We start from the raw sequence: 25905 nt of genomic DNA on the forward strand, positions 1-25905 counted from the left end.
TTAATCTAAATATATAATAAAAAAAATTAGGTTCACTTAGCTGCTCAACTCTATAAGAGCGTCATTTCAAATTTTGGCTTACTGGGGAAAGTGTGCGCGGGTAATTGTGCGCATAGATTCATTATATGGGCAATAGTTCAGTGAGGAATAAATTATGACATTGTTGATTTTCTTGGTTAAGACTCGATCAATATTGTCCTATTTGTTCAGGAAAATATGAAGAGCCACCAACAGGGGAATGTATCAAGTGTTGTGTTCACCAAGAATTGTGGCACGAAAAATAATGCACTGCTTGTAAAAAGGCGCTTCTGTAATCTGTATTGACAATGAACAGCATTTCTCTGATATTGTAACATTTTGATGACATTATTTTGTAATTTGTTTTGATTGTGTGGTTCACTAAGCACTGCGTTCACTTACCCCGTGAGGGTGCGCCCACTTACCCGCAATACGGGGCATGTGAACGCACTCCGACTTTCTCTATTAAAATCTTTCTTGCGGAAAGAAAACGTTTTTGTTTGTTTGCTTTTTGATGTTTTCTGATAGATTAGAAAATTCTCTATCTTATGAATATGTTTTAATTTTCCTAGCTTCAACAATTGAAACAGGGTATGGCTTGAAAGGCAAAAGTGCGCACAGTTGCCCCGAATGACTCTATATATGCTCGGTCCAGGAAATTCGAAGCATTCTTCGTAATGCCCACATTTCAAAAGATTCTATTCGGTTCAGTGTTCTGACCTTAAGCGACCATAAGTTTCTACACCGTACAAGAAGATGGGCCACACATAACATAACACTTGATTACTCGCAAGCGAAGATCAATCAGTAGGATTCTCTGGAGAAGTATCCTTGAATACGTGGCTTTTGCAATTCCCATACGTGATTTAACTTCCTCATCACAATCCCATTTCTCGTTGAGAGTCATTCCCAGGTACTTGAACTTGGATACTTTTTCAAATGCTTCGCCATTGATTGTAAGGTTGATATTACCAAATTCCTTTCTGCTAACAATCATCAGACAGAACGCACCCTTGTCGGCCCCCTTAGCGATGTTAAATTCCTGTGTCAGTAGATCTTTTCCGATTCGAATTTTAGCAGACTGTCTCCAATAGAGTTGTTTTATTATTCTTACATATTTATCATCAATTCCTCTTTCATGAAGTCTGCTGTTTAAGGTCATGTTTTTCATTGTCCAAGGGCCTCCTTTAGTACCCAGCCCCTTTATGACTGCGTTTCTCCGCTCATCTCTTCACAATTTTTGTATATTCTAGAATTAACTATACGTAGAAATGCTTTAAGTGCGTAACTCATCAAACTTATAAGTCTGTAGTCTTCACAGCACTTTTAGGTATTGTGACGAACGTGGATTTGAGTAACACTAGTTTTTCAAAAAATGAAGAACATATTACGCAGCACCGCTTTTGTGGCCAAAGCATGAATTATCTAGTGGACTATATAATTTCTGAGGCAGTTTATCCAAGTTTAGCCCTTTAGCCAGCGTTCCCCTTCCTTCCTACTCTCCATAACTTTTCGCGTCTCTAAAGATTGACATATAACAACTACCCATGACTGAAAAATAAGAATTTTCCTCAATCCAATTTCTATGAAATATCGAAATCAATGACACTTTCGTATTTTGTCACTCACCAAAATTCTAGTTCAAAAACGGTACATTTTGAATAATCTGGTCTGAAAGAAAATTTCAAAATTTCAAGTGTTGCAGCAATTCCACAATGAAAACTGTCTCGTCATCGTTTTATAAATGGTAAGGTTCCTAGGATGTCCTGGTCCGAATACCCTTCTTTCTGATTCAAACAGCACACCGAAATGGAGCAGATGTACTGGATCTGACCTGACACCTTGTCCCTTTTGTGGTACACTCTGCTTAAATCCACCTATTGCACCAGCGAATACGACCAAACAGTGCGAAAACCCTTATTGTAACTGCTGCCTCAAATCTTCCGTTTCTGAACCTGTAGTGGACTCAGGAAATTGCTTGTGTTGTAGAACACAAGTGGCTAGTGAAAACAAGTATTTTTTCCCAACAGAATACTATCGATGCCCTTGGTGTACTGGAGGAATCATGATTCATAGGAGCGAAGTACCGAAATATGAGAATAACGTTTATCAGCAACATTCTGGGAATGATCAGCGAATGATGAATCAAAAGAACTGTTGTTTTTGCCCGTGTTGTACAAGGGTGCAGTCTAGTGTTCTTATAAATCCTAACGCAACAACCATAACTAACAACATGAGAACACATTGTCCGAATTGCTCGAACTGCCCCTGTAACATGCATAAGAATCATGCTGAAATGCAACCTAAGGTCCATCAGAACATCGTAACTCAAAAACCTATTGATAAAGTTGTTGAATGTAAACCAAAGAGATCCTTCGTCCTAATTGGAGGAAAAATGGTCTCTTGTGGTTGTGCCAGAAGAAATGGTTTGCAGGATGAGTGTGTAATATGATTTGCAAAAACAGAATGCAATAAAATATTTTTTTCGATTACATTGGATTCATCATTTATACGGATTATCCTTTGAAGTTATTCATAAAAATCTGTCACGTATATCTGAAGCTGGACACTGCATCTTTGGACAATCAAACATATCACTCAAAAAAAAAAGTTGATTAGCTTTTTTTCCGTAGCCGAACATTCATTCAACGATCAACGAGTGGACTTTCCATATACATATTCCATTTGTATTCTATTCTACATGGGCATTTTCAGTGGGAGGAAAAAAAATTCAAATTCGATTTCTCATATATACCTACTATATGGAAGCATACAAGGTCCACATAATATTTTAAACAGCAATTTATGTAATCAGTCGCCTTCGTACTCAGGCGGTGTTTTTGCTGGAATCTTATTGGCAGGCCCTCTAACTTCAAAAACAAATTTTTTCGAAAAAAATTATAACGAAATCTGTTTCGTAGGACGTAGATTCGGAATCCATAAAAAAATTTCAATCTGTGTGTGTTTAACGCTTTGATGGAGACACGCGCTTCAAGTCGCAATTTTGAAGCTATCAAGCTCAAGCTAAATTCCAATAAAATTATTCGAGTCATCTTTATCTTTTGTATAATTGTATGCAAAAATGGAAGCGAATGAGGTTCAATTCGTACACTTCTTTCGAATAATTCAATTCCCTAGTATTTTCAAACATAATAAATTTAGACAATCTATTTTCTTACAAAAACACTGAATTTAGAAACAACATTTCTGGAAAGACAATTCAGAGAACTTTGAAATGAGGTGCTTTGAATTGAGAAGTCATTCGATCTCTGTTCCCTATACGAAGTTTTGGAAATGTTGTAGGTAATCTTTCGTATATTTATAGGGGGTTACTTTTTAATAATTCTAAGTACCGTAAAATATGTCCCCCTACGAACATCAATGTAGCTCTTTCTCACTGGGACACCCTGTATCAGTTACATTCTACTACTGCTTGCTGGAAATCAAAGCTAAGATTTTACTGAACTCTGATCACACTGATCACAGCTCTCTTTGGTGGAATCATAGCAAAGATCATAAGAAAGATCATAGCAAAGAGGAACCGTTAGAAGTTCTAATTCTAGTAGGCTATGGTGGAATCCAAAGAGACTCTATCTTTGGGTGGAATCAAATAGTGCTCTTGCTGAGTAGTTCCAAGTAGATACCCATTGGTAGTTCAAAACTACATTTAAAGGGCGAGCTCGTTTGATGTTCTGTCACTATTGTCAAAGAGTAACAACAAGAGGTTTCACTTCGCCGATTTACAAGGGAAGATCGAATACATGGAATTTCAACCTTGAAGTGGGGAGACGCTACGCGCCAGCAATACTGCGCTCAGATTCACTATAGTCAAACGAGAATCTGGGCGACCAATCAGATTGGGACCTGCGAACAGAACGAACATCTGCTTTCGTTTTCGTCCCTCCACTAAACCAAGGAACATTCAAGGGCATTGAAACGCAACCGGCCAAAATGATAGAGTGAATCCTCTTGTTGATACTCTTTGCTATTGTCACAAAAAAATAAAACGTCGATAATTAATTTAATAGGGATAGCAGATTACGGAGGAAATGGGAAAGAAAAATAATTTACATGAAAGTTAAGCCGAATTACATTCTGAGCAATTTGTTTATATTCATCGCCTACCAGTCATGAGTACGAATTTTCCTCATTCTGATTATCCAGCGATTTGTCAGTGTCAAATTTCAGAATAATAGAATAATTTAGACAGAATGGGAATGGGAATATACCGGAGTAAATTGTAAATAAGTTATATGAAAATGAGTAGATAGACATTGGTTTGAAACATTCAGACTATAGATAATATGGATCTTGTAACAAGAACAAGTCTTGAAGCTCTTCTTTGTAAGCAATTGCATTTATATAGTTAATACAATACTTCGGTTAATACTCGGTTTTCAGTGAAGGCTACCAGTTCTTCAAATCAAAATATAGATACAGCTGCAGTAGAAGCTTTTTGCACCCTAATCAACAAGGAAAGAGATGGAGCTTACATTGGTTCCATAGTTATAGCTAATAGATTGCACTGTGGTGTAGAAAAGGAAGTAATGCAGACTCTAAATGTTCTTGACAACTGCATGAGTAGATGTGGCACTCATTTTCAGTCAGAAATAGGAAAATTTAGATTCCTGAATGAAATGATAAAATTAGTTTCACCAAAATACCTTGGTTGTCAAACTCCAATTGTTGTGAAACAAAAAGTATTGCAGTTACTTTATGTATGGACAATTGACTTCCCTAAAGAAACAAAAATTAAGGAAGCCTATGATATGTTGAGGAAGCAGGGTGTTATTAAGGAAATTCCTAATCCGAACATAGCTATGGGAGCTGAAAACATACCTAAGAAAAGAGTTAATTCTATTTTCAATGATTCAGAAAAATCAAAGTTGTTGCAAAAGCTTCTACAGAGTAAAGACCCCGAGGATATACAAGCTGCTAATTGGCTCATAAAAAGTATGGTGAAAGAGGTAAATGAAATATATATTAGTCTATTTCAATAATGTTTGATACTGGGTGTCTCAGAAAGAACCAACTATTTCAAACAGGCATGGGGGAACTGAAACCATAAGAACAGATCCTGCTAGCGCTATTCCTTCCTATCTCCTTCTCTGTGACTTACTTGGACTCTCGAAATAGTTTGATTGTTCTGAGACACCTGGTATAAAAAAATTAATATAATAATCATTATAAGGATACGAATTCGTTTTTCCAGGATGAAAAGAGAGTAGAGCTAAAAAGTCGTAGGGCAGTGGAGTTAGAAGCTGCACAAAATAATATCAGACTCTTAAATGAAATGCTTGATTCCTATATAGCTGAGACAACTTCCGAAGATGAGATGGATCTCATCAAAGAACTTTATCAGAGTTGTGAAAGGTTGCAACCCAATCTCGCAAAGTTAGCAACTGAAACTTCTCAAAACGATGATATTCTAGGTATTATAAAAATAGGCCCAATTATTATTTGAAAGTTATTCATATTTTTTCTCAGGTGATATCTTACAAGTGAATGATGAATTAACCCAGGTATTTTCTAAGTATAAATTAATAATAATTGGGGGAAAGTCTTTAGGTAATGTTTCATCTGAGAAAACTGCGGATAATGATTTGTCCTTATTGAACTTTGATTTAATCTCCAATGAAAAAAATTGTTCTACTGAAACTTGCACAACTAATTCTATAGAGACAGCCAAATCTAACATAGATGTTTTATCTGACTTATTTGATACTCCCAACATTCCGGATGCAAATGTACTTAAACCTATACAACTTACAACAGGTAAGCTACTTACACAATAACATTCATATCAAATTCATATACCCACCTATGTTCTAGAAAGAAAAGGAGTTAGTGAGAATAAATATAAAGCTCTAGATGACTTGGACATTTTGAAAGAGCATTTGAGAAAAGAAAATTTATCATCTGAAAGTTGGGATAGTCTGAATAACAGGTAGGCCTAGAAATACAAATCCTGTGCTGCTCTTCTTTTCTTTATACATTGAACTCTAAAAGAGTTCAGTTGAATATATTGCGAAGTGTAGATACTATAAGAGAAAAAATTGGAGAAATCCTGACTTCAACACTCTGTATCTCTAGAGATTGGTTTTAGCCTGAACCAATCTTTTGCGATCCCATATCTATGAGACTTTTTTTCTTAAAATTACTCGAGAAATCTCCTCCTTTCATTTTTATCTCCTATTTAGGAACAGCCTGTATAGAATCAACCATAATATTGCAGAATATTCCTTATTTTTATAAGAAATTCTAAATATCATATTTCCTAAACTAAAAGTCTCCCAAAGTTGAGATATGTCCCAATCGATTTTCCATTCAACATTTCATCTGAAAAAAAAATTTGCGACAGAGGTGGGCGCTTAAGTAAACTTTTACTGTTGGGTGAAAAAGATTTGGTCTGGAGATGGTTCATTAGTATGTACTAAATTTATGGAGTGAGCTTGTATCAACACTTTGACTCTTCATTATACTTCAGTTGCTTGAGGAAAAGGTCAGCTTTATAGAACATAATCACTTCTTAAAACAAGGCCGTCTAGTTTCGATTTTATTCTACAATCATCTTCAGGGCTCCACATAGAAAAATACAATATTTCACAATATATCACAAACAAATAGATAAAGCATATTATTGAGCCGTGTAAAAATAATCGTTAATAATAATAATAAATAAAATAGGAGTTGTAAATGGTGAAGATGTCAGTCTTGATTATTAGATATTCAAAATGAAGTAAATGGTGAAAAATTCCTTTTTTGTTGATAAAAGATTCTATCAATCATATTCAAACAGAGACAAAGAACAAATTTGCAGAGTTCATTGAAGTTTTGAAATGGTCTGAGTCATATATTAAAAATATATAAACAGATGCATCTTACAGATGAGAGAGGAGGGGAATTTCATTTATTAAGCTTCATCGTTGATATTTTGATTGGATAATATTAGGTTGTCGATATATGTCCTTTTTATTAAATGATTTTTGATCTTGTTTTCTAGAAATCATTTCATGCAGCTAGCGTTTCCTCAAAATTTTTCTGATATTCTAATATTTTTATTGACTGTATGTTAAATCGAGAGAGTGATAAGTATTTGAAACATGCTCAGCTAGACGAGTCTTTACTCTCCAAATTCCAAGAACTACTCACTATCGTCCATATGCAACAACCATTATTTTCGTAACCGAAACTTTGCTCATACTTCTGTTTCCAATGGAGCTTGTCACATGCCAAGTTATACTACATCCCGCCGAGACAGCGTCAGAACTATTTACAGGTCTTGGAAGTGTCTGCGTCTATCTGAGGGATAATAAACTTGCTTCCTAATATTAGTCCTTATGCCAGCGCTGTATCCTGTGATGGCAAAGTCTCTGTTCTTGTAAAAGATTCATTTGGTGTGCTGACTATTCTGAATCTGCAATGACTATTCTGAATCTGAAGCTGATAATCTGGCTGAGAGATTTTCAGTGAAGAGCCTTCAGCAATGTCTTCCTTGTCGATTTCCCAGCTCTACAATTAACATACCTTTGTGTCCAAGCATCAATGAGAAACATTTTTCGACGCTGATCTTGTATTTTCCCGAAAATGATGAAATTACTCCTACTTTCTCGATGTTTTTATGCTTTTGCAGAAACAGGCAATAGCCTCAATTTCTGTGAGTTCTATCATTGGATAGATTTTTTCTTACAGTAAATCTCAGGATAAAACACCTATGAATCTTCTCCTGAAAAAGAAGGATTCCAAGCATCATTCTCCAGATTTACCAGTGAAAGAAACATGTTCCCTTAATTTTGATCTAAGTCTCCTCATGAATCCTCAGAGTATGCATAAAAATAAAGCACCAGAAGAAGCAAAAGAAAAGTTACCACCTGCTAATAATTCTGAAAGATGTCTTGTGGATGTAGCTGTTGATCAGAAGTTACAAATTAAGGAGCCAGCCTCGCTGGAAGACACCAATTTGGAAAAGAGCACTGGGATGATTAGCAACAATCTGGATAAACTGAAAATAGATATTAAGCTTAAAGATATTCATATTGAATTGAAAGATATAAAGCCGAGTTCTGTTGCTCCAGTAATTGTTCTGGAGAAGAATCAAGTACTTGTAACTTTACATCATGCTAAGGATCGGCCAAAAGATGATGTGAAAGTCTTTGTTGTGACCACGGTTAATAAAAACGACCAGCCACTCAGTAATTATCTGCTACAAGCTGTTGTTCCCAAGGTAAGATTTTATTCAATATAATATCTGCTCTTTATAATTATTGTATAGTACGAACTCACTTATAAAAGAGATGGTTCAGATCATGTAATTTCATTGTAAAGTAGTTCAATTGAAAGAATCAATGAACTTTCAATAGGAAAAGAAATCATTCCATTATGTCAATTAATTCTTATGCTGAAGTTTAGACCAAGAGAAAATTATCACATGTCTTAAGTCGGCAGTTGACAAAAAATTATAGGTATAACGTATAAACTACATATATCTATTATATTATATAATAGATATATGATAAACTATTTTCAAGCTGGCACACAGATTTCCATCAATAACATATTAGCTGCTTTCCAGTCAGTTCCCGATAATCCGGGGTTTAGCGCACTGAATCTTCACATAACCTAACTTTAACATCAGTAAGCATTGAACTCAGTAATGGCAGTAAGTAAGTCAGCAAATATGTAAAGTTTGGGATTTCACAGTTGGCGCCCGATTCCCGAATGTGTAGGAATGCCATCTCATGGGAAAAAAAGTGACACTTCCTATGGAAATTTCAGATGCTGTATATTCGACCTGTAGAATGGGAACATATTCCTTTACATTTCAAAAGAACTGCTTCCAATGCTATTTACCAGTGGGTCATGTTCTTATCTTCCTATGGGATCCAATTACTTCAGATTTGAAACTCGAGCCCCTGTTAGTGCGTGAAGGCTCAGAAATTCGGGTGGGGAAGGAAACAATGACGCTGGATGCTCGCAATCAAAGATTTATCTAATCTTTGCTTGAAATAGGGATACTCCTTCTGACGAAAATGATGTATTTTTTATGAAATATCTTTGAAACGTCACATTTTGAAATAACCATTTCAACCGTTTCCCAAAAAAAATAATTTTAAGTACTTAAAAATGAAAAATAAAAATGGGTATTTCAAATTTAAAGCGTTTCGTTTCTATTGCACAAGTTGGCAACATCGACTGAAATATGCCTTGATAATAAAGGACAACAAATACACTATCTTGATGAGATAGACAAAGATGGCTGTCCATGAAATCTGCGACAAACTAGGAAGTTCGTAAAATTTTATGGGATTTTTATGGCCTGTTGCTGTTGAGGCTCGCCAGTGAGTACGCGCCTTATGATGGCTGTAAATAAACAGCTGGCTTTTTTTAAACAAGCCATTGTTCTTTTTAATATCTAGTAGGCGCTGTTGCCAAATCGTTAACTAGAAACGAAGCGATTCAAATCTTAAAACCTCATATTTGAAGAATGATTTTGAATAGTTTCCGCGGTGTATTTGAAAAACTCTGAATGAAACTCATAATTATTCAGTTTACACTTGCACATGCTGTGATAACCCAAATTGAGGAGAAATCCCCATTGAGGGTAGTGCTTTCCTGGGTCACCCGAACTGATGACTGGAAGCCCTTGGGCATGTTTTCAGAGCAACTAGCTTATGTGAATAGGTATATTGAGTAGTTTAACTGGAATCCTTCCTATGACTACTGGTGGCGCTTAGCTATCAAGCTAATAGGGAATTTGTCTCAAAATAATTAAAGCTTCTGGTTACTATTCCCAGAAATTGAGAAAATTTTAAAATATACCTTCTGAGTGTGAAAAAAATTTTTTTGTTGACTGGATATAAAAATATTTCATAAGATTCAGAAGCGTAAAATAAAATGAGAGCACTTACTATTCTGTTATTTGCTAAATAAAATTACATATTTGAAAAAAAAAATTTCCAGTTCGCATTTTTACTGCGCGCGATGATATTCCTGGTGAATAATGAAAATAATCTATGTCCTTACTTTCCAGAACTGTAAATTGAAATTACAAACTCCTTCAGGGACTGATCTTCCATCTTTGAATCCTTTTTTACCTCCTTCAGCTATCACACAAATAATGCTGATTGCCAATCCTGAGGGCAAGGAATTAAATGTTAAATTTGTATTGAGTTACTCAATGGATGATGAAACTATAACTGAAATGGGGGAAATCACAAACTTATGGGTTGATTAATGAAATGGAAAATTCGAATTTTGAATGTTAAAGTTTATTTAATTTTAAGTTCAAATGAAAAAGAGCTTTGAAATTCCACTTATGAATATTGTGATGCAGATTTTTCCATAATAATTTGATCTGTCATTTATGAGTTTTTGTTTTTATATTTATTATTGTTATGATTTATTGTTTTGTTAGAGGTTTTTACTACCATCCTTATCTTTGATCTGAAAATAAACTTATCACTTGTTTTTTCGTTTTTACTAGTCAAGTATCCAAATGAAATTGAATTATATTTAAAGCACTGATTTATCATTTGGTTTGTTGCCAATGCTAGAAACTTTCAATTGAAATGTGATACTTAATATCGAAATGTAGGGAAAATAAAACTGAATATTGAGTTAGTGAAATTTGTAAGGTATGGTATATTTTTGAACTGAGTCTAGTCCTTGAGCTTATATCTTTGATTGCATTTCCTTATTTTTACATTACACATATATTATATTTGATTGCAATTATAAAATTTTAATTATATTTATAAAAGTACATTAAGATGTTTCTATTCTGAACAATAAATCATGCCCTAATTGTCCTTATACCGGTTTCTAGCCAGTCGAAAAACATAAAAATAGTTTTTGCTATTCCGTAAGGACACAACGAAAAAAAGTTATTACAGGTTGGGCAAAATTCGTTGTCTACTGGGGGGATCTCGAGAACTGTAGCAGCTGGAAAAAAATGGATGTCACATTTTCTAGCTCTTTTTCAGAGAAACAAAGAATGATAAAAACCGTAGCCTCCTAAGTTTCTTCGTTTTTGAGTTATCAGCAAAAAATGAGATTTTGACGATTTCGAAAAGTTTTCATTACTTTTGTGTCCTCGAAGTAACAGATCTGAAACTTCAACCCTGTAAAGACACTTTTTTACGTAGAATACACTAACAAGCTCAAAAAATATTTTGTCATTTCGATTCATTAAGCGAACTTTCGTTGTTTTAAATGCAAACTTTTATTGAATTTTTAATATTTGAATTGGAATAAAATCTGTCAGAAGATTCCACGTATAAAAGTGCCCAAGAAGGTTCAAGTTTCAGATCTGCGACTTCAAAGACAAAAATTTGATATCGTCAAAATTAAAATTTTTGTTTTTAACTCAAAATCTAGAATTTTTTTTTCCAATTCGACCCTAATAAAAAGATATAGCCATTATAAGTTTTCATAATGAGCTGTCCCACCCCTGGAAGGTAATTACTTTCAGAATAACTAGCTAAATCTGTGACACTACACACATTTGTGAATCTTTTAAGCAGATTTGTATTCAGCCAAAGTAGTTTTTCAAATTTCACAGGTACTTTTTAATTTTTGAACATCAAATTACTAGAAAACGGCGTATTCATACGAGAACATATGAAGAATACTTTTATTTTACAAATCGTTCATTAGATACCTTCCAAATTTATTCTCTAGAGTTGGGTTCGATATTTTTTTGGTACGTGATGGTCATAATGAAAAAAGTGGAAGACGTGGGTGATTTCTTGAGTTCGAAAAATGAAATTCATTTCATTCGATAAAACCGTTTGTGAGATAGAACTAAAAATATTTTTTTCTGCAAGCGTGCTCGTTCAACCTTTTTCCCGCACGCATTCCAAGTTGCAAAGGGTCACTTTCCCAAAAGGTGCAGGAAAAACGCTTGCTATTTCTTTCCCGCATGCAAATGGATTAGCAGGGGTTTTTCCTGCACGCAAATATTATAGAGTAAATTAAATTCTATCATGTTGCACATATGCACAGAACGTCAACGATGAGAAACCCATAGTAACGACATGCAGAATTACGTCTGTCATTATACAGAGTGTCCCAAAACTAGCAAATCAAACGTCACACAACGGTAGAGTAGATCAAATACTATCGAATGACACTAACATTAGTTGAGCGAAAATGTACCGTTTCCAAAAAACCTAACCTGAAATTGGCGATTTTCGGTCTATTTTTCTAATCACAGGGCCAATTTATTGTGATTAAGGACAGCGTTTTTCACCTATATTTCACCCCTATAGAGGGGGTTTATTCTGAGTAATAAAAATAATGTAGAAGAAACAATCGTTTCAATTTACATTTACTTGGGTTTCGGATTAACTACTTGGAATAATTTTAATTAGGTGTGATGAAACAATAATCTAGGATTAATATGATTTAAAATCGCTATCCTTTATCACTAACTGGCCCTGTGATTGAAAAAAATAGTTCGAAAATCGGCAACTTTAGGTTTTTTCATAAAATTCTGATTATTTTGGAAACGGTACATTTTCGCTAAACTAATATTGGGGTCATTCAATAGTATTTGGTCTACTCTATCGTGGTGTGACGTTTGATTCACTAGTTTTGGGACACCCTGTATATGAATTAATCAAATGAGATATGATCTGTTCCGTGAAATGGATACATTTATATATTTTAAGCGCTTGTAAAAAAATATTGTTCCTTGCGGAAAGTGTCTTGCCCGCACTTGATAGGAAAATAACTATTTTTATGGTTTTTCTTCAGCACATCAGCCTGTATCTATTAAACAGAGAGTCGATTCCGATAAAATAGTGAAGGAAAAAGTGTTTTTACCTCAAGAATCTACTGTTAAAATATTTGTATGAGTAAGACCCTTGTTTATAGACAATATAGGGGGTTATATAAACAAGGGTAAGACTCACCCTGTATAGGTAACTGTAGAATCAGAATATTCACGATCCCTCAATGTGGAAGAATTCTCTACCAAGCTTTTAGAACAGCAAGATCAGTTCTTCACTCTTACCATAGATGTCCCACAATGTACTGTTATGAAGCATATGTGGACTAGAGCCGATTTTAAGAAGTAATATTTATGCGATACAAAAATGACAAATGCTCACCCAGGAGACCGGTTTTATTGGTTGATTGTTGGTTCATCTTCATCTTGGAGTTCATGAGGTTGTGACGAGGCTTTAGCGATGTGTTCTGTCCCGCAACTGAGAGTACTGAGACGTTTTCTTTCTATCATGACCCGATTTTCGTTTGAATTCGATTTAAATGGAATTCAAACGAAAATTGGGTCAGGATATACATCTGATGGTTTCAAAATGGTTGAGATCATAAAATGAAACGAAGATGTCACGTACGGTTGTTATTTAAAATTTTAAAAATTTTCATTATACAGGGAGTCCTGCATAAGATGGGACACAATTCCATCGAAGATTATAGAGGGCTCTTAGTTCATCATGATAAATATAGAGAAAATTTATATGCTTAGATTACAGAGAAAAATAGTTGTTAGGACCGTAGTCTACTTGTAAGATATGGAATTGTTAGGCTCTGTCATATTGTACAAGAAAAACCTTCATTATACAATGGTTCCGTGTTCTGTACTATAGCGTTTGCGACTCGAACTACGTACACATAACCCAAAAAAACACTCAGTTCATGATGCGAAATTTTAAAGAGATGATTTTCACCAGTGGACCTATCACACGTACGTATTGAAAAAGCTTCTGCTAGGACCGTAATCAAAACTATAGGAATGCTGTGTCAAGAAGCCGAAAAAATAGATTGGCCCAGAAAAGAGAGGGAAAAACTCATAAAATGGCTATGAAAGAATTGGCAAGTTTCCTAAAACTCCAAAATCGAATTTAAAATTATTTATGGAAACCATTTCGCATTAGCGAGGGCCGCAGTCCCGAGCCACGTTCGAAGTGAACTACGAGGGCCGCAGGCCCGAGCTACGGCCAATTCGTATTTCTCCTAAAAGGCGAATCAGCCCGAAAAGGCGAATCCATGGGCTTACTAGTTTATTCTAATAATTAAATATTGGTCTCAGTGACCAAATATAATAAGCCAGAGAAGGAGCACCGAAATCCCACTCTGACATACATTTTTATGTATTAGCAAAATGCAGTACCTAAGGCTCTGCGTAATGTGGGCTCCGATAACATTCAAAAATTAATTATTCCTGAGCGATGAAAATTTACTTTGGTGAACTGAACACAATGAACAAGGAGAGGGTCAAATCTTTCAAGATGAACGCATTTTGAAAACTTATCGAGGCATGCTTTTAGTCATTGATACATTTCATGAATGAGGCGCTTTCAAAAAAATTCGTGTTCAAGTAGAATCTTCAATATAGAATTTTGAGGGACAATATTCTGTTTCTGAACTTAGCTTCTGCCATACCGTAATTGAGGTAAACTGTCAGCATTCTATATTGTCGTTTTAAAATTATAAGGATAAATTACATAGATGGCTTTTACCTATTTCAGAATTGAGGAGAAAATAGTAGGCAAATGGAAATATTTTGTTGATGAATATTTTAGAGCCTTCGTCATCGAGTATCCCAATATTGCTATGTAGAGTGTACCAATCTTCCCAAAGCACTGTTAGGCGATGTGTAAGCGTTTTCCGTGGAATAGGGTTGAAAGAGAAAAAGGAAGTGGTCGACTAAAGAAGAAAACCTCAATGTGATCATAGAAGCTCCCCGAACCTTTGTTCGGGTTTTATCTCAACAGATTTTAGTCCCCGCTACCACATGCCATACGATTTGGAAATAAATTTGTTTCCACATAGATTGACGTGGTATAAGAAGACTTAAGATGTAGATTGCCCTTTTGAGATGCCTTCTGTCAGTGGTTTCTCAAATAATTAATTGATAACTTGAATAAGTTTTTTTCTGATGAGGTCATATTTCTGGATATGTCAACTGTCAATATAGCAGGCTGTTCTTTTTGAATAACGTTTTAGAAGAGATGTTAAAAGAAGATGTGTTTGTGGAAATTACATTTCCATAGCAACTACTTTGATTGTAAAGAACTCAGAAACCTGAAACTTATCGACTTTACTATATTAGTCCACTACGTGGAGATCAAAAAGAAGTGTTTGAATGCAAAAGGTGGGGTAATAGCGATTTATTGGTATATTGTTAGGCTTGGGACCCTAATGAAAAATTTTCGATCTCGAGGCGTATGAGCTCGAGCCGCCATCTTGGGTTTTTTTTGAAAATTTGGTTTTTGGAAAATAACTCAAAAACGGTGGCTTTCAAGACAAAACATAGTCTATACATAGTTAAAGAGGACAAAATTTTTGACATTTTTTGTACAAAATTTTGTTTTGTAGCACACATAGGTATGTAAGGAGTTAGAGCTCCGTGAATTGTAAAGATGCTAATTATATTGAAATCATTTCGAAAAACACTGTGATTTTATATTAATAGGTTGCCCTAAACCTTAACGGATAGGATAGGTCGGTAGCGAGAGCACAGCTGCTGTCTAGTATGTTTTGAGAGAAGGGTCATAGATGACCCAAAGATCATAGAGTTAGGTAACTCTTTGAAATGACCATCCAAGCACATTCTCTTCTTGCGTGTCTTCAGTGGTTGTGACACTACGTCATCCCTATTCAATCAGAGAAAAACTAAATTTTGTACGCTCTGATAATAAAAATGTTCATCCAGCCGAAGCTGGAGTACGCTTTCTTGTAGCTTTATATGGTGGAAACATGGATAAAGAGAGTTTCGGAGAGATTCGTTTTCAACGCTTCGTCAAATCTACGGTGAAAAATAAATTCAATCTTGCGTCTTTGCTACCTACAAAATACGCCGCGCAATTCCGCGCCTTTAGGACGTACCACCAAGTACATAGATGTAGTGGTATCGAGAAAAACCCTGAAGACTGGGGTTGGAAGCAAAGCACTTAGGGGCTCACTCCCATAACAATGGCGGAAAAACTAGCTCCCGATTTTTCATTAAAATTGGTATCTTGTAGCTGCGAAAAGGGCAGTGGTGGGGCATGCAGCTGTAAAAAGGCTGGACTTAAATATTGGGTTGTATGTGGATTCTGCAACGATGAATCTTGCAGAAATATGCCGGAAATCCGCATTGAAAGCGAGGACGAGGATGACGATATATTTTAGGCTACGGACCAAAACTACGACCAGGACACCGACAATAACCAACCAGGACCATCGTACTAAAAAGTAGTAGAAATCAAATGAAAATATTCAAGTGCCTTCTATTTTTTTTATAATAATGTGAAAATATAATGATATACATATAATAAGAATGAGAAAATGAAACTCAACCGAAATGACGTTTCCGCTTTTTTTTTCAAATAGTGCTACTTCACGGAGCTGTAACTTCTAACATATGTGTGCTACAAAAGAAATTTCTCTAGAAAAAATGTAGGGAATTTTGTTCTCTTCAACTTTGTATAGATTAAGTTTTGTCGTGAAAGCCATCGTTTTCAAGTTATTATCAAAAAACCAAATTTTTATACCTGAAACTGAAAATGGCGGCTCGAGCGCATGCGCCTCGAAGTCGAAATTTTGGATTTTTCATCAAGACCATGAGCTCAACAACATACAAAAAAACCGCTACTACCCCACCTTTTGCATTCAAAAAACCTCCACGTACTGGACTATATGTCGCCACTCAATGTTGGCGCTAGGCACAAAGTTGTCAACTAGGTTGCTCGTCTGTAGGCCGCTTTAAGTCATAGACATAGAGACATGGACTGTGCCTTCCCCTTTTATCTATGCATGAAATATGGTCAAACGAAGTGACAGAGAGAAACTGAACATCGGGCTTGCAGTTGTCTTTTCCTAGAATTTTGATTGGTCCGTACTGACCGTACTCACTCTTATGTGAACACAAAAGAGACAGGTAATGGCCCGACGATTTCATGCTGGCATTGCTCAGTCTATGTCTCTAAGTCTATGGTGTAAGTAGAAACTAGAAAGCGATCTTTGAGTATGTTGTCTGAACTCCTGTTAAAGTAGTTCCGCATTAGCGTCAAGGTAGAGCACCCAGGGTAGGAACAGAGTACAACCATCTTTTGAATTTTAGTTGTACTCCTTAGGGATATTTTTACTTTCAGGATTTAGGGCAGTTCAGTGGAGCTCTTGGATTTTATCCGAAAGAGAGAAGTGTGACTGATTGATAGCGAGAATTCGTTAGAACATCAGAGGAGAATATCAGGCTTGTGCTAGTTCTAGCTAAAGGAAATAATGCCAGCTGGAGGCAGATTCTCAGGAAATTCAGTTTAAAATTCATTTCAAAGAATTAGGTGGAAGTCAGTTACGTAATTGGTGTTCAGAAAAAAGGTTATATACCCAGTGAATGCTCTTTTTGAAGAATTGAAGATGGTTCTTCACTGGGAACACATCAGAGCCTTGCAAGCATTTTCCATTACAATTTGTCTGAGAATTCAACATCTGACAGGGTGTGGTCAATTCGATTCTACGAAAAAAATACACCCCCTAAACATAAACAATAAAAATTTAATGAAGGCTTGAGGATTGAATTCTCCTCTAGCTCTCTTTTTTATGAAAGATTATTTTTTCGAAAAAATGAATCGAAATTGTTTGGTTTCCAAAAAAAAAATTTGCTTTAATTTTCTACTGACCATGTCTTCTGCATCAATTATTAGTTCCGCCCAATTATAATCTCATTAGGTGATCGTTCTGATTTTTTCAAATTTGGAGATCAAACTGGGTTTTAATTACTGATTGAAAAGATATCCGAAAAGTTGAATCCAAATGCTAAATCAAAATTCACAGAGATTATAGGGAATATGTATTTGTAATTTGTGATATGAATTCTTTCATTCATCATATGAAATTTGTCTCTTATGTATGCATCACTGTAACAAAAACCCGTGAAAAAAACTAATAAATACTACTATTTTTGAATTAGAATAATTCCTCAGGCTCAAAGAACGAGATTTATATCCTTAGACGCCACTGCGGGACGTCCGCAAACCTACATTTTCCCCCTAGCCTGCCGATCACGTGACCGAATGTGTAAATTTGACAAGTGTTTGTTCGTGAGAAAGAACTGTCCTATCAATCAAGGGTAGCCATGGAGACGGCACTAGACGCCTGCGACGCCAGTCCGCCGAACTGCATCCACACGACGCTCCTAAGACCAACCAACGCCCAGTTTTTTTTTCATAGTGAAGAGAGTCCACCCAAAAAATCAATAGTTCCATAAATACGAACTTCTGTTCACCCTCAGCAACCTTCGGGTAATGAAAATTTCATCTTTTCAATACCTGACCTGCACGGGAACGTAAAGATCAAAATAATTATCTCAAAACACGCGTTTCAACCTCTCCATTATTCATTACGGGCCTTATTTTACATCTTGTAGATGAACTGGAAATAGCTTGTTTAGTTGGTCCATAATTTTCTTCGGCCAGTTCATAGAAATGAAACTTTTCATTTCAATCCTTATTAATTTCGTGTGTTTTGAAAACATTGTCCATCAGTAAATCCCTCAGAGTTTTTTGAATGCACAATACACAAACGAAATTAGAATCATCCTTTTATTTCAAAAATCGACCAGATATTTCATAACTTCCACCATTCTGAGTCACAATTGAAAAATAATTGAATAATATCAGACGAGCATTCCTCAACCTGCTCCTGATTGCACATTCAGAGCGAGTCAATCCATCAAACATTTACTCCGGGTTTCACAAAACTTTGATTGTACCGTACCATCCACGATTTGGCAGTAACTCGATTCCCAAAAAAAATCACCTGTTAATTTATGATTATATTGAAAAAATAACAATTGAAAATCATTCAGTGGACCTACATAGATCATAATTTGATGCGAGAATGATATTCCGAAGGAACATGACTAAATTATCGACGATTGGAAACAAATTGAGGTTTATTCTTCAATCAAGAGTTGATTCCCCGATCAAGCTTCATGAAACCTGGAATTAATCAACTACTTCATGGGAAACATAAATATGTACGAGAATGTATATAAAAACTATGCAAATCCTAACAAATAATACTGAGGGTTCCTATAACTTATTAGATAAAATGAAACTAATGAAGAACAAGAGATTTTTCAAAACAATTTTTGTGTATTTAATGCTCTTTGTTGTTTCATTTCGAGCCAGTAAATTTTTTGTATAATTGGTATACAAAAACACTAAATTGGGACAATTTGCAAAAAACAGGATTTCTGGTAACAATGGTGACAATGAATGAAAAAATTAAAAATTCAATTTCTGTCAATAGGCTTCCATTAGTTGAAGTTTCATGTGAATGAAAACCATATAATTCTGTTTTTAGTTCAATTATGGATTTTCATCAAATATCAGCCAAATCAATTCAGACTATGAAGAAATATTAAAATATGGAAAATTTCAACGAAATAGCTCTGGCCCTTTCAATTACATCAATGAAAACATGAGAATAGTTCTCCTTTTCGGCACCCCATATATTAAAATGTACTATGTATTTGACTTTAGTTTCCGCATGAAATATTAATGTTGGTTTTGGATAAGAAATCATTGCATTTTTGTCGCATCTTCAGTGGACAATCTGTAAAAAACTAATCCCAATTCCTATATTCCTAATGTATAATAATTCTTTCCATTCAAACGAAGGCATCTTATTGAAAATAATCAATCAAAACAATCGGTATTTAGATAATATTCCCAAGAAATGCGAGATTTAGAAATATAGGTATGTCGAAGCTCACTCAAGTCGAGGAAATGGAGATTTGAATTCTTTCTATGAACTGTTCACGTAATATCAAAACAGAAATAATGTTTCATGCTTGGGTGATCTTAATAGTTTAAGATTTCCTGCGTAAAGCCTGTCCAGGGCCTCCTAGGCCGGATGCTTACGAATTCTTTGTATTTTTTATTATTCTGAATCCAGAAACTAACACAGAGTTATTCGTTCACAGGTTATTACACTGTCCTACCATTATTTCGAGCATTTACAATTATATTACGACAGTCTCGAATCTCCACGTAATTTTTCACTTGTATTTAAAATATAATTGTTATTTTCATTTCATTCCGTCAATCATTATTTTTTGAAAGACGCATAATCTGTTAAGCTATTATTTTTAACGTTGTGTTCAATTTACAAATCGTATTAATTGATTTTCTCTAGCCTCTATAGATTCATAATTCTGAATAGATTATCCTCACAAGTGTTTTCGTGCCTAAAAAAAGTCCGTCCAGTCTAATATTTCGGAATGAGTTTTCCGAAAAACGCTAAGATTGTTAAAAAATGCTTCTGTCAAAGCACTTATTTCTTGAAACAATGTTGTCTGACAAATAATATTTAAATAACGTAAATGAATGTAAAGTAAATGAATTTGACCTTTCGGTGTCTGTATCAGAGTTCTTCATGAACTTATGTATAGTATCTATGAGTAGTAAATTCAGATATTCCTACATGCTCATTTTCAATGGTAAATGCCCACCGGAATCATTCATTCAGCTGATATTATGGAATGGAGAAAATGTACCATTGGTATGAGTTAATAATACAGCTTTCATCAAACCTATTCGAGACTTTGTGATAATTATGATATGATGGATATACTAGTGTTAATTCATTAGAAAATTATAGAAAAATTGAAAAACTGAATAGTTCTGATACTTTATTGACAATAACGAATAAACTGCTTCACAAAAGTTGAGGAAGTTCACAAATTTTATAAACAAAAGTTGCCGCTGCTTGCTGCTTGACCCACAAATTGTCATTTATATCCGAATATTTTTTTGCACTTCGTTTGATAACTTTATGTCTTTCAGACAAGTTTTGCGCTTTTTGACGAAGAATTTGGGAATATTTTAGAGGTCTTTACAAAGTTTTTTTGATGTTGGGTGGACTGTTCGGTCAACTCCTCGGGACATCTTTGCCACTTTTCGGATAGCATACGTTGCTATGGAAATATCGCTATTTTATGCAAGCACCCCTTTTTCCTGAAATTCTAGCTATAGCTTTCTTCGCCGATGGTGGATTTTTCGCCAGTGATGGAAAGCACAATTCTGAGTCTATGCGCAACTGGCCCAGGGTATAAAGAAGCGGAATATTCACATCAAAGATTATAGAGTATATAATCTATATAAGTCTATAATCTTTGATTCACATGTTTTGGTTGAGAATTCAAAAACAGTGAGGGTCTTACAAAGTTTTTTTTTCTGTTGGGTTGATTGTTAGGTCATAACTTCGGGATGTTTTCGTCACTTTCTCGATGCATTTCGTTGCTGTGACAATTATACTAATTTATGAAATTTCGTTTTTCTCGGGAAATTCGTCTTGTTTTGGAAAACAATAGCAGGGATTGAGTGTAAACTGCCTCAAGGAGAACTGAATGAAAATGAAATCAAAAGCTGCATAAGAGCTAAGTATGTGATAAAAAAATATCGACAAAAAGTATTTTATTTGAAAATTTTTATCGTCTTGTTGGGCGTTACACTTTGAAAGAAGCTACAAATGAAATGGGTTTCATTCATGGGCATTTAAATTCAGTGAAAAAAGCATTCTCTCTTCATTTCTATAAGATTTCATCTATGAGTTTCTGGCAGACGTTTCTTCAGGAAAAACTCCAAACTTATCGAAGGGTTGAAGCCAAAGGACTGCAAATTTTTGCTTCTTCATGTAAAATATGGAGAGCTAAAAAAATAACCTGCACCAGTTGAAGATTAAGGATGGTGCTTCACATCACTGGCGAAAAATCCAACATCGGCGAAGAAATGTAGGAGTTATAGCCTAGCATCGCACTCTATTCGAAAAGTGGCGACCTAACAATCCACCCAGCATGAAAAAAAAAACTCTGTTAAACTCTCTACTATTGCCAAATAATTCGCCAACAAATGAAAATTTTTAGCTGCCTTATAGTATAGTATAGTATAGTGAGAAGGGGTTACAGTTCACTGCGACCTTAAGGTCTATTGTGCCCCCTAACAGAGCTGTTTTCATCGCGCCCTTTACAGCTCGCCTTCCAGATCCAGAGATCTGATGAAATCCAATATCTGGGACGGCTTCAACGAGGATAATTCCCCACTCCTACAAGTTTCTCGTCCAAAGCACTCTTTCCTTTGGCTTGCAATGGCAAAGCATTCCGTAACCAGGTGAATAGGAGTTTCCTCCTCCTCCCCACAGAATCTACACTCGTCAGTGTCCGACAAACCCATTCTCAACAGATGCTTCTTTAGGCGACAATGTCCTGTGAGAAAGCCAGTGAGTAGGTGTAGTTGGTTCTTACTGAGATCCAGATATTTCTTGGATCTAGCAGTTTCAAAGTTCCGAAGGAACTTTTTGGAGTGATCCATTCCTGGGAGATTCCGCCAGAGTTTTTCCCTTTCGGCTTTCTCATTCTCCATGAACTCCTTCTTGTAGGTGCATTTTCCTATACCACAGAAGGGTTCTGGGCCAGTGAGTGGCGTTTGTGCGCTCTCTCTGGCAAGTTTATTGGCCTTCTCGTTTCCTACGATTCCCGAGTGACCGGGAACCCAGATTAAAGAGACCTTATTCTTCTTGCCTACATCATTGAGTTTATTCCGGCACTCCCAAATCAGCTTTGAATCGATGACATAGGAGCTCAGTGCCTTTACGGCAGCTTGACTATCTGTATGAATAGCTATATCACACTTCTGATAGTTTCTTTCTAGATTTACATCTTGGCATCTTTCGATTGCCAGTATTTCCGTTTGAAGGACGCTTGTACAGGAGCCTAACGATAGTGCACACTTGGTACTTGCCCCATAAATCCCAGCGCCAGCTCCTGTAGCGGTTTTAGAACCATCTGTATACCATTTTAATGTATTTTCTTTAAGATTGTAGGCGGTGTACTCCCGTTCCCAATCTCTTCTTTTACTTAGCATTGTACTGAAATTTTTCTCAATGCTTACTTTCTTGATCATTAAGTCACTAGGAAGGTTTGCAGATGAGATGTAGTCGTTCAGGGAGGACCAAACTCTCTGACTCTTGATTCTCTCGTTACCTGTTCCTTCCTTAGATAATCTGAGGATGGCCTCATGAGCTACCCTATCAATCACTAGATGTAGAGGTGTGAGGTCTGTGATGATCTCAAGCGTCCTCATGGCTCCTGTGATGCACACACAGGCAAGCCTTTGTACTCTGTCGAGCATTCTCCTCGTACTTACCTAACCTGCCTTAGCAAACCAGGCTACTGCCCCATATGTGATTATAGGTCTTACAATCATGACGTACATCCATCGCAGTATTTTTGGGTTACAACCCCAATTCCTGCCGCATAGACGTCTGCACGCCATCAGAGCCCTTGTAGCTTTGCCAGTAGCATTATCAACATGCTTATTCCACAGAAGTTTGCTGTCCAGGGTTATTCCTAGGTATTTGACTTCAGACCCCCACTCCAAGATATTACCGTTTAATGTTAACGTCTTCATGGCTGGAAGGTTCCTCTTCCGCGTGAACGGAACTACTGTGGTCTTGGTTGGGTTAACGTTCAGCCCCACAGACAAGCACCACTGCTCAATAATTCTAAGGCCCTTCTGCATTAGGTCGCAGAGAATGCCTTCAAATTTTCCTCTAATTATCAGGACTTTGTCATCAGCATAGCCTACACATTCGAAGCCTAGCTCCGTTAGCTGCCTTACATGCACACCCTGTACAACACGAAGAGATTAAAAACCACATTACCTTGTGGCAGTGGCATTTAGGCAAAGGATAAGGCTTTATATCTCCTGTGAATCCAACATCATCAAAGTAATGTCCAAGTTATAACTAGTCAAACTCAGTCAATTTTTAGGTTTCCCATTTCATTTGCTGCATAGCTGGGCTCTTCTACGTCTTTGTATAATTCGATTCGCGATTCCTTTAAAGCTTGTTAAAAATGTTTTGATGGTTGGATTAAGTGATGCCGTTTGTGTATTTTTTCAAAGTCGTCTACGATACAATTATATCCTTAGATTGATGTTACATATACATATTTTGTTTATGTAACAACGGACTTCTTTTTGACAAAGCAGCATCTTCAACAGAACACATAAACTGTGAGGTGCCTGAAGGGTGTAATACCTATTTTTTCACGGTTCCGAAAGTTTACCATTGGAAATGATAAATAAATGACATTCATTCTCTTGACTCTTTTCATTAGATAATTACTGCGAAATTATTTGAGCATGACGCCTATTGAATGAATGTAAACTCGATTCATCGAAACGATGCAGCCAAATAGCCCATTTCATATGAACCACCTGTTGCGTGATCTTCAAAACGAAATCATAACCAGCTCTTTTGCCACTCAGCGAAATAATCAGAATGTGAAATGGCGCAACATGCCATGGAATAGCAACCAATTTCGCATTATCCGGATTCAAAATTGCCTACTTTATCTAATACTTCATGGTTTGGCAAGAACAAAAAACAGTTATTTAATTCGCTGCCAATTAAGAGTTATTGTTATAAGCATGAAGGCGTAAAAATTAGTGCATTATAAACAAACGTAAAATTATCCATTCATTGGCTATAACTTCAAAGCAGTGATTGCAATAAAATTATCGCAATAATATACAAACATAAATTCACGTGGTAGAACATATTATGTGTGCCGTTCCTGCTTTATTTGGCAATTCGTTGCCAGATTTATCGAATTATCCATAATTTTCAAAGAGCTTGATGTTTATGTTCGAAATTATTGAATATGCATCACATATATTACTATTACCTATGGAATGATTTGCATCTCAGTTTCTTCTTTCCTTCCATATTGTCAACGATATGTATAAGATAGAATTACTTCTTCAATTATTTCCTACCAGTTTAAACCCGCGGCTTCGCTCGTGCAATATTGCAGAGTGAAACTTTAGTCAGGATGTAATTAGAATAATTCAAAAAAGATAATGAGCAGAAAATCAACAAACCTCACTACGAAACATGAAACCTAAAACAAATATTAACTAATAATCAACAACAATAATTAATATTGAAGAATTAATAACCATGTAATGTAAACCCTCCTGACGAAGAAAACTAAAAACAAACTCCAGTTACGGAAAGATTCGGGAACTTGTCTGAAAAAAAAAACTCGCAAATTCTTTACGACCTACTATGTTATCATTCATTACGATACTGTCGATACTAGTCCAAATTGAAATGATCGTGATACTTCTATAAATTCGCCTAGAAGTAAAGGTCATGTAATTTCATGTATTGCCTAAATTCGTATTTCACCTATGTACCTGTCATATTTCCTGAAATATCCCTTAGACAGCTATGCTGTAAGGAGCATTTTTCATCGCAAGAAAATGCCGCAGATAAGGGTTACATTTATTTTCATATCAATTCATTACATGCCAGTCAAAAACTCTCTTCAAATGTTCAAAACATTTTGGATTGAATTGCACTTTGGATTGGTTATCCTCGAAAGTTAGATATATCTATACCATCGCAGACTTTCCAAATTTTGAGCTCTACAAAATTGTACTTGATCATTTTTCTCTATCTCTTATAACTTATCCAGGCACTCAGTGTCATCCATAAAAGCCTGAAATCAATGTCTTCATTCAGAACTTGTTTATGACAATATGACAAAAATCTAAATTTTCCATAATTTTTTCATTATATTGGAATGAATTTCACAGGAAAACCTACTGAAATTAATTATCTACGGTTTCCTAAAATTTCCATCAAAATCGGAAATCTGGTTCCGGAGTTATGGAAAAACAAACATACAAACAAACACAGAGACTTTCATATTTATAATATGAAGTACATAAGGATAACGATTATAAATACCTATAATTGTAATCATAATATATTCAAAAATTGAGAGCAGTTATGAAACTCGGCATCAAAAGGTTTTGAAGATATTAGAAATTCGTTCTAGGATAATTAAACTAAATTCACTAATTG

The 25905-nt window shown here is 35.5% G+C and overlaps 3 protein-coding genes across 3 annotated transcripts; 2 read left to right on the forward strand and 1 right to left on the reverse strand.

Annotated features, from left to right (window-relative positions):
* The first annotated feature begins 1627 nt into the window (after nucleotides 1–1627).
* LOC123313668 lies at nucleotides 1628–2510 on the forward strand. The gene is made up of 2 exons (XM_044898636.1): nucleotides 1628–1765; nucleotides 1819–2510. The coding sequence occupies exons 1-2, from the start codon at nucleotides 1734–1736 to the stop codon at nucleotides 2468–2470; spliced, it is 684 nt and encodes a 227-aa protein (XP_044754571.1). The 5' UTR covers nucleotides 1628–1733; the 3' UTR covers nucleotides 2471–2510.
* Nucleotides 2511–4013: 1503 nt separating this feature from the next.
* LOC123313654 (ADP-ribosylation factor-binding protein GGA3) lies at nucleotides 4014–10782 on the forward strand. The gene is made up of 8 exons (XM_044898621.1): nucleotides 4014–4152; nucleotides 4215–4362; nucleotides 4420–4985; nucleotides 5231–5450; nucleotides 5506–5793; nucleotides 5851–5965; nucleotides 7711–8242; nucleotides 10049–10782. The coding sequence occupies exons 2-8, from the start codon at nucleotides 4323–4325 to the stop codon at nucleotides 10250–10252; spliced, it is 1965 nt and encodes a 654-aa protein (XP_044754556.1). The 5' UTR covers nucleotides 4014–4152; nucleotides 4215–4322; the 3' UTR covers nucleotides 10253–10782.
* LOC123314087 lies at nucleotides 10429–23549 on the reverse strand. Its single transcript, XM_044899201.1, has 3 exons — nucleotides 23180–23549; nucleotides 22770–23116; nucleotides 10429–10461 (listed from the first exon to the last, which is right to left on the reverse strand). Exons 1-3 carry the CDS (start codon nucleotides 23547–23549, stop codon nucleotides 10429–10431), a joined length of 750 nt encoding a protein of 249 aa, XP_044755136.1.
* Between the last annotated feature and the right edge of the window lie 2356 nt (nucleotides 23550–25905).

This window comes from Coccinella septempunctata, chromosome 5 (genome assembly GCF_907165205.1).
Source record: "Coccinella septempunctata chromosome 5, icCocSept1.1, whole genome shotgun sequence".
NCBI classification, from domain to species: domain Eukaryota; kingdom Metazoa; phylum Arthropoda; class Insecta; order Coleoptera; family Coccinellidae; genus Coccinella; species Coccinella septempunctata.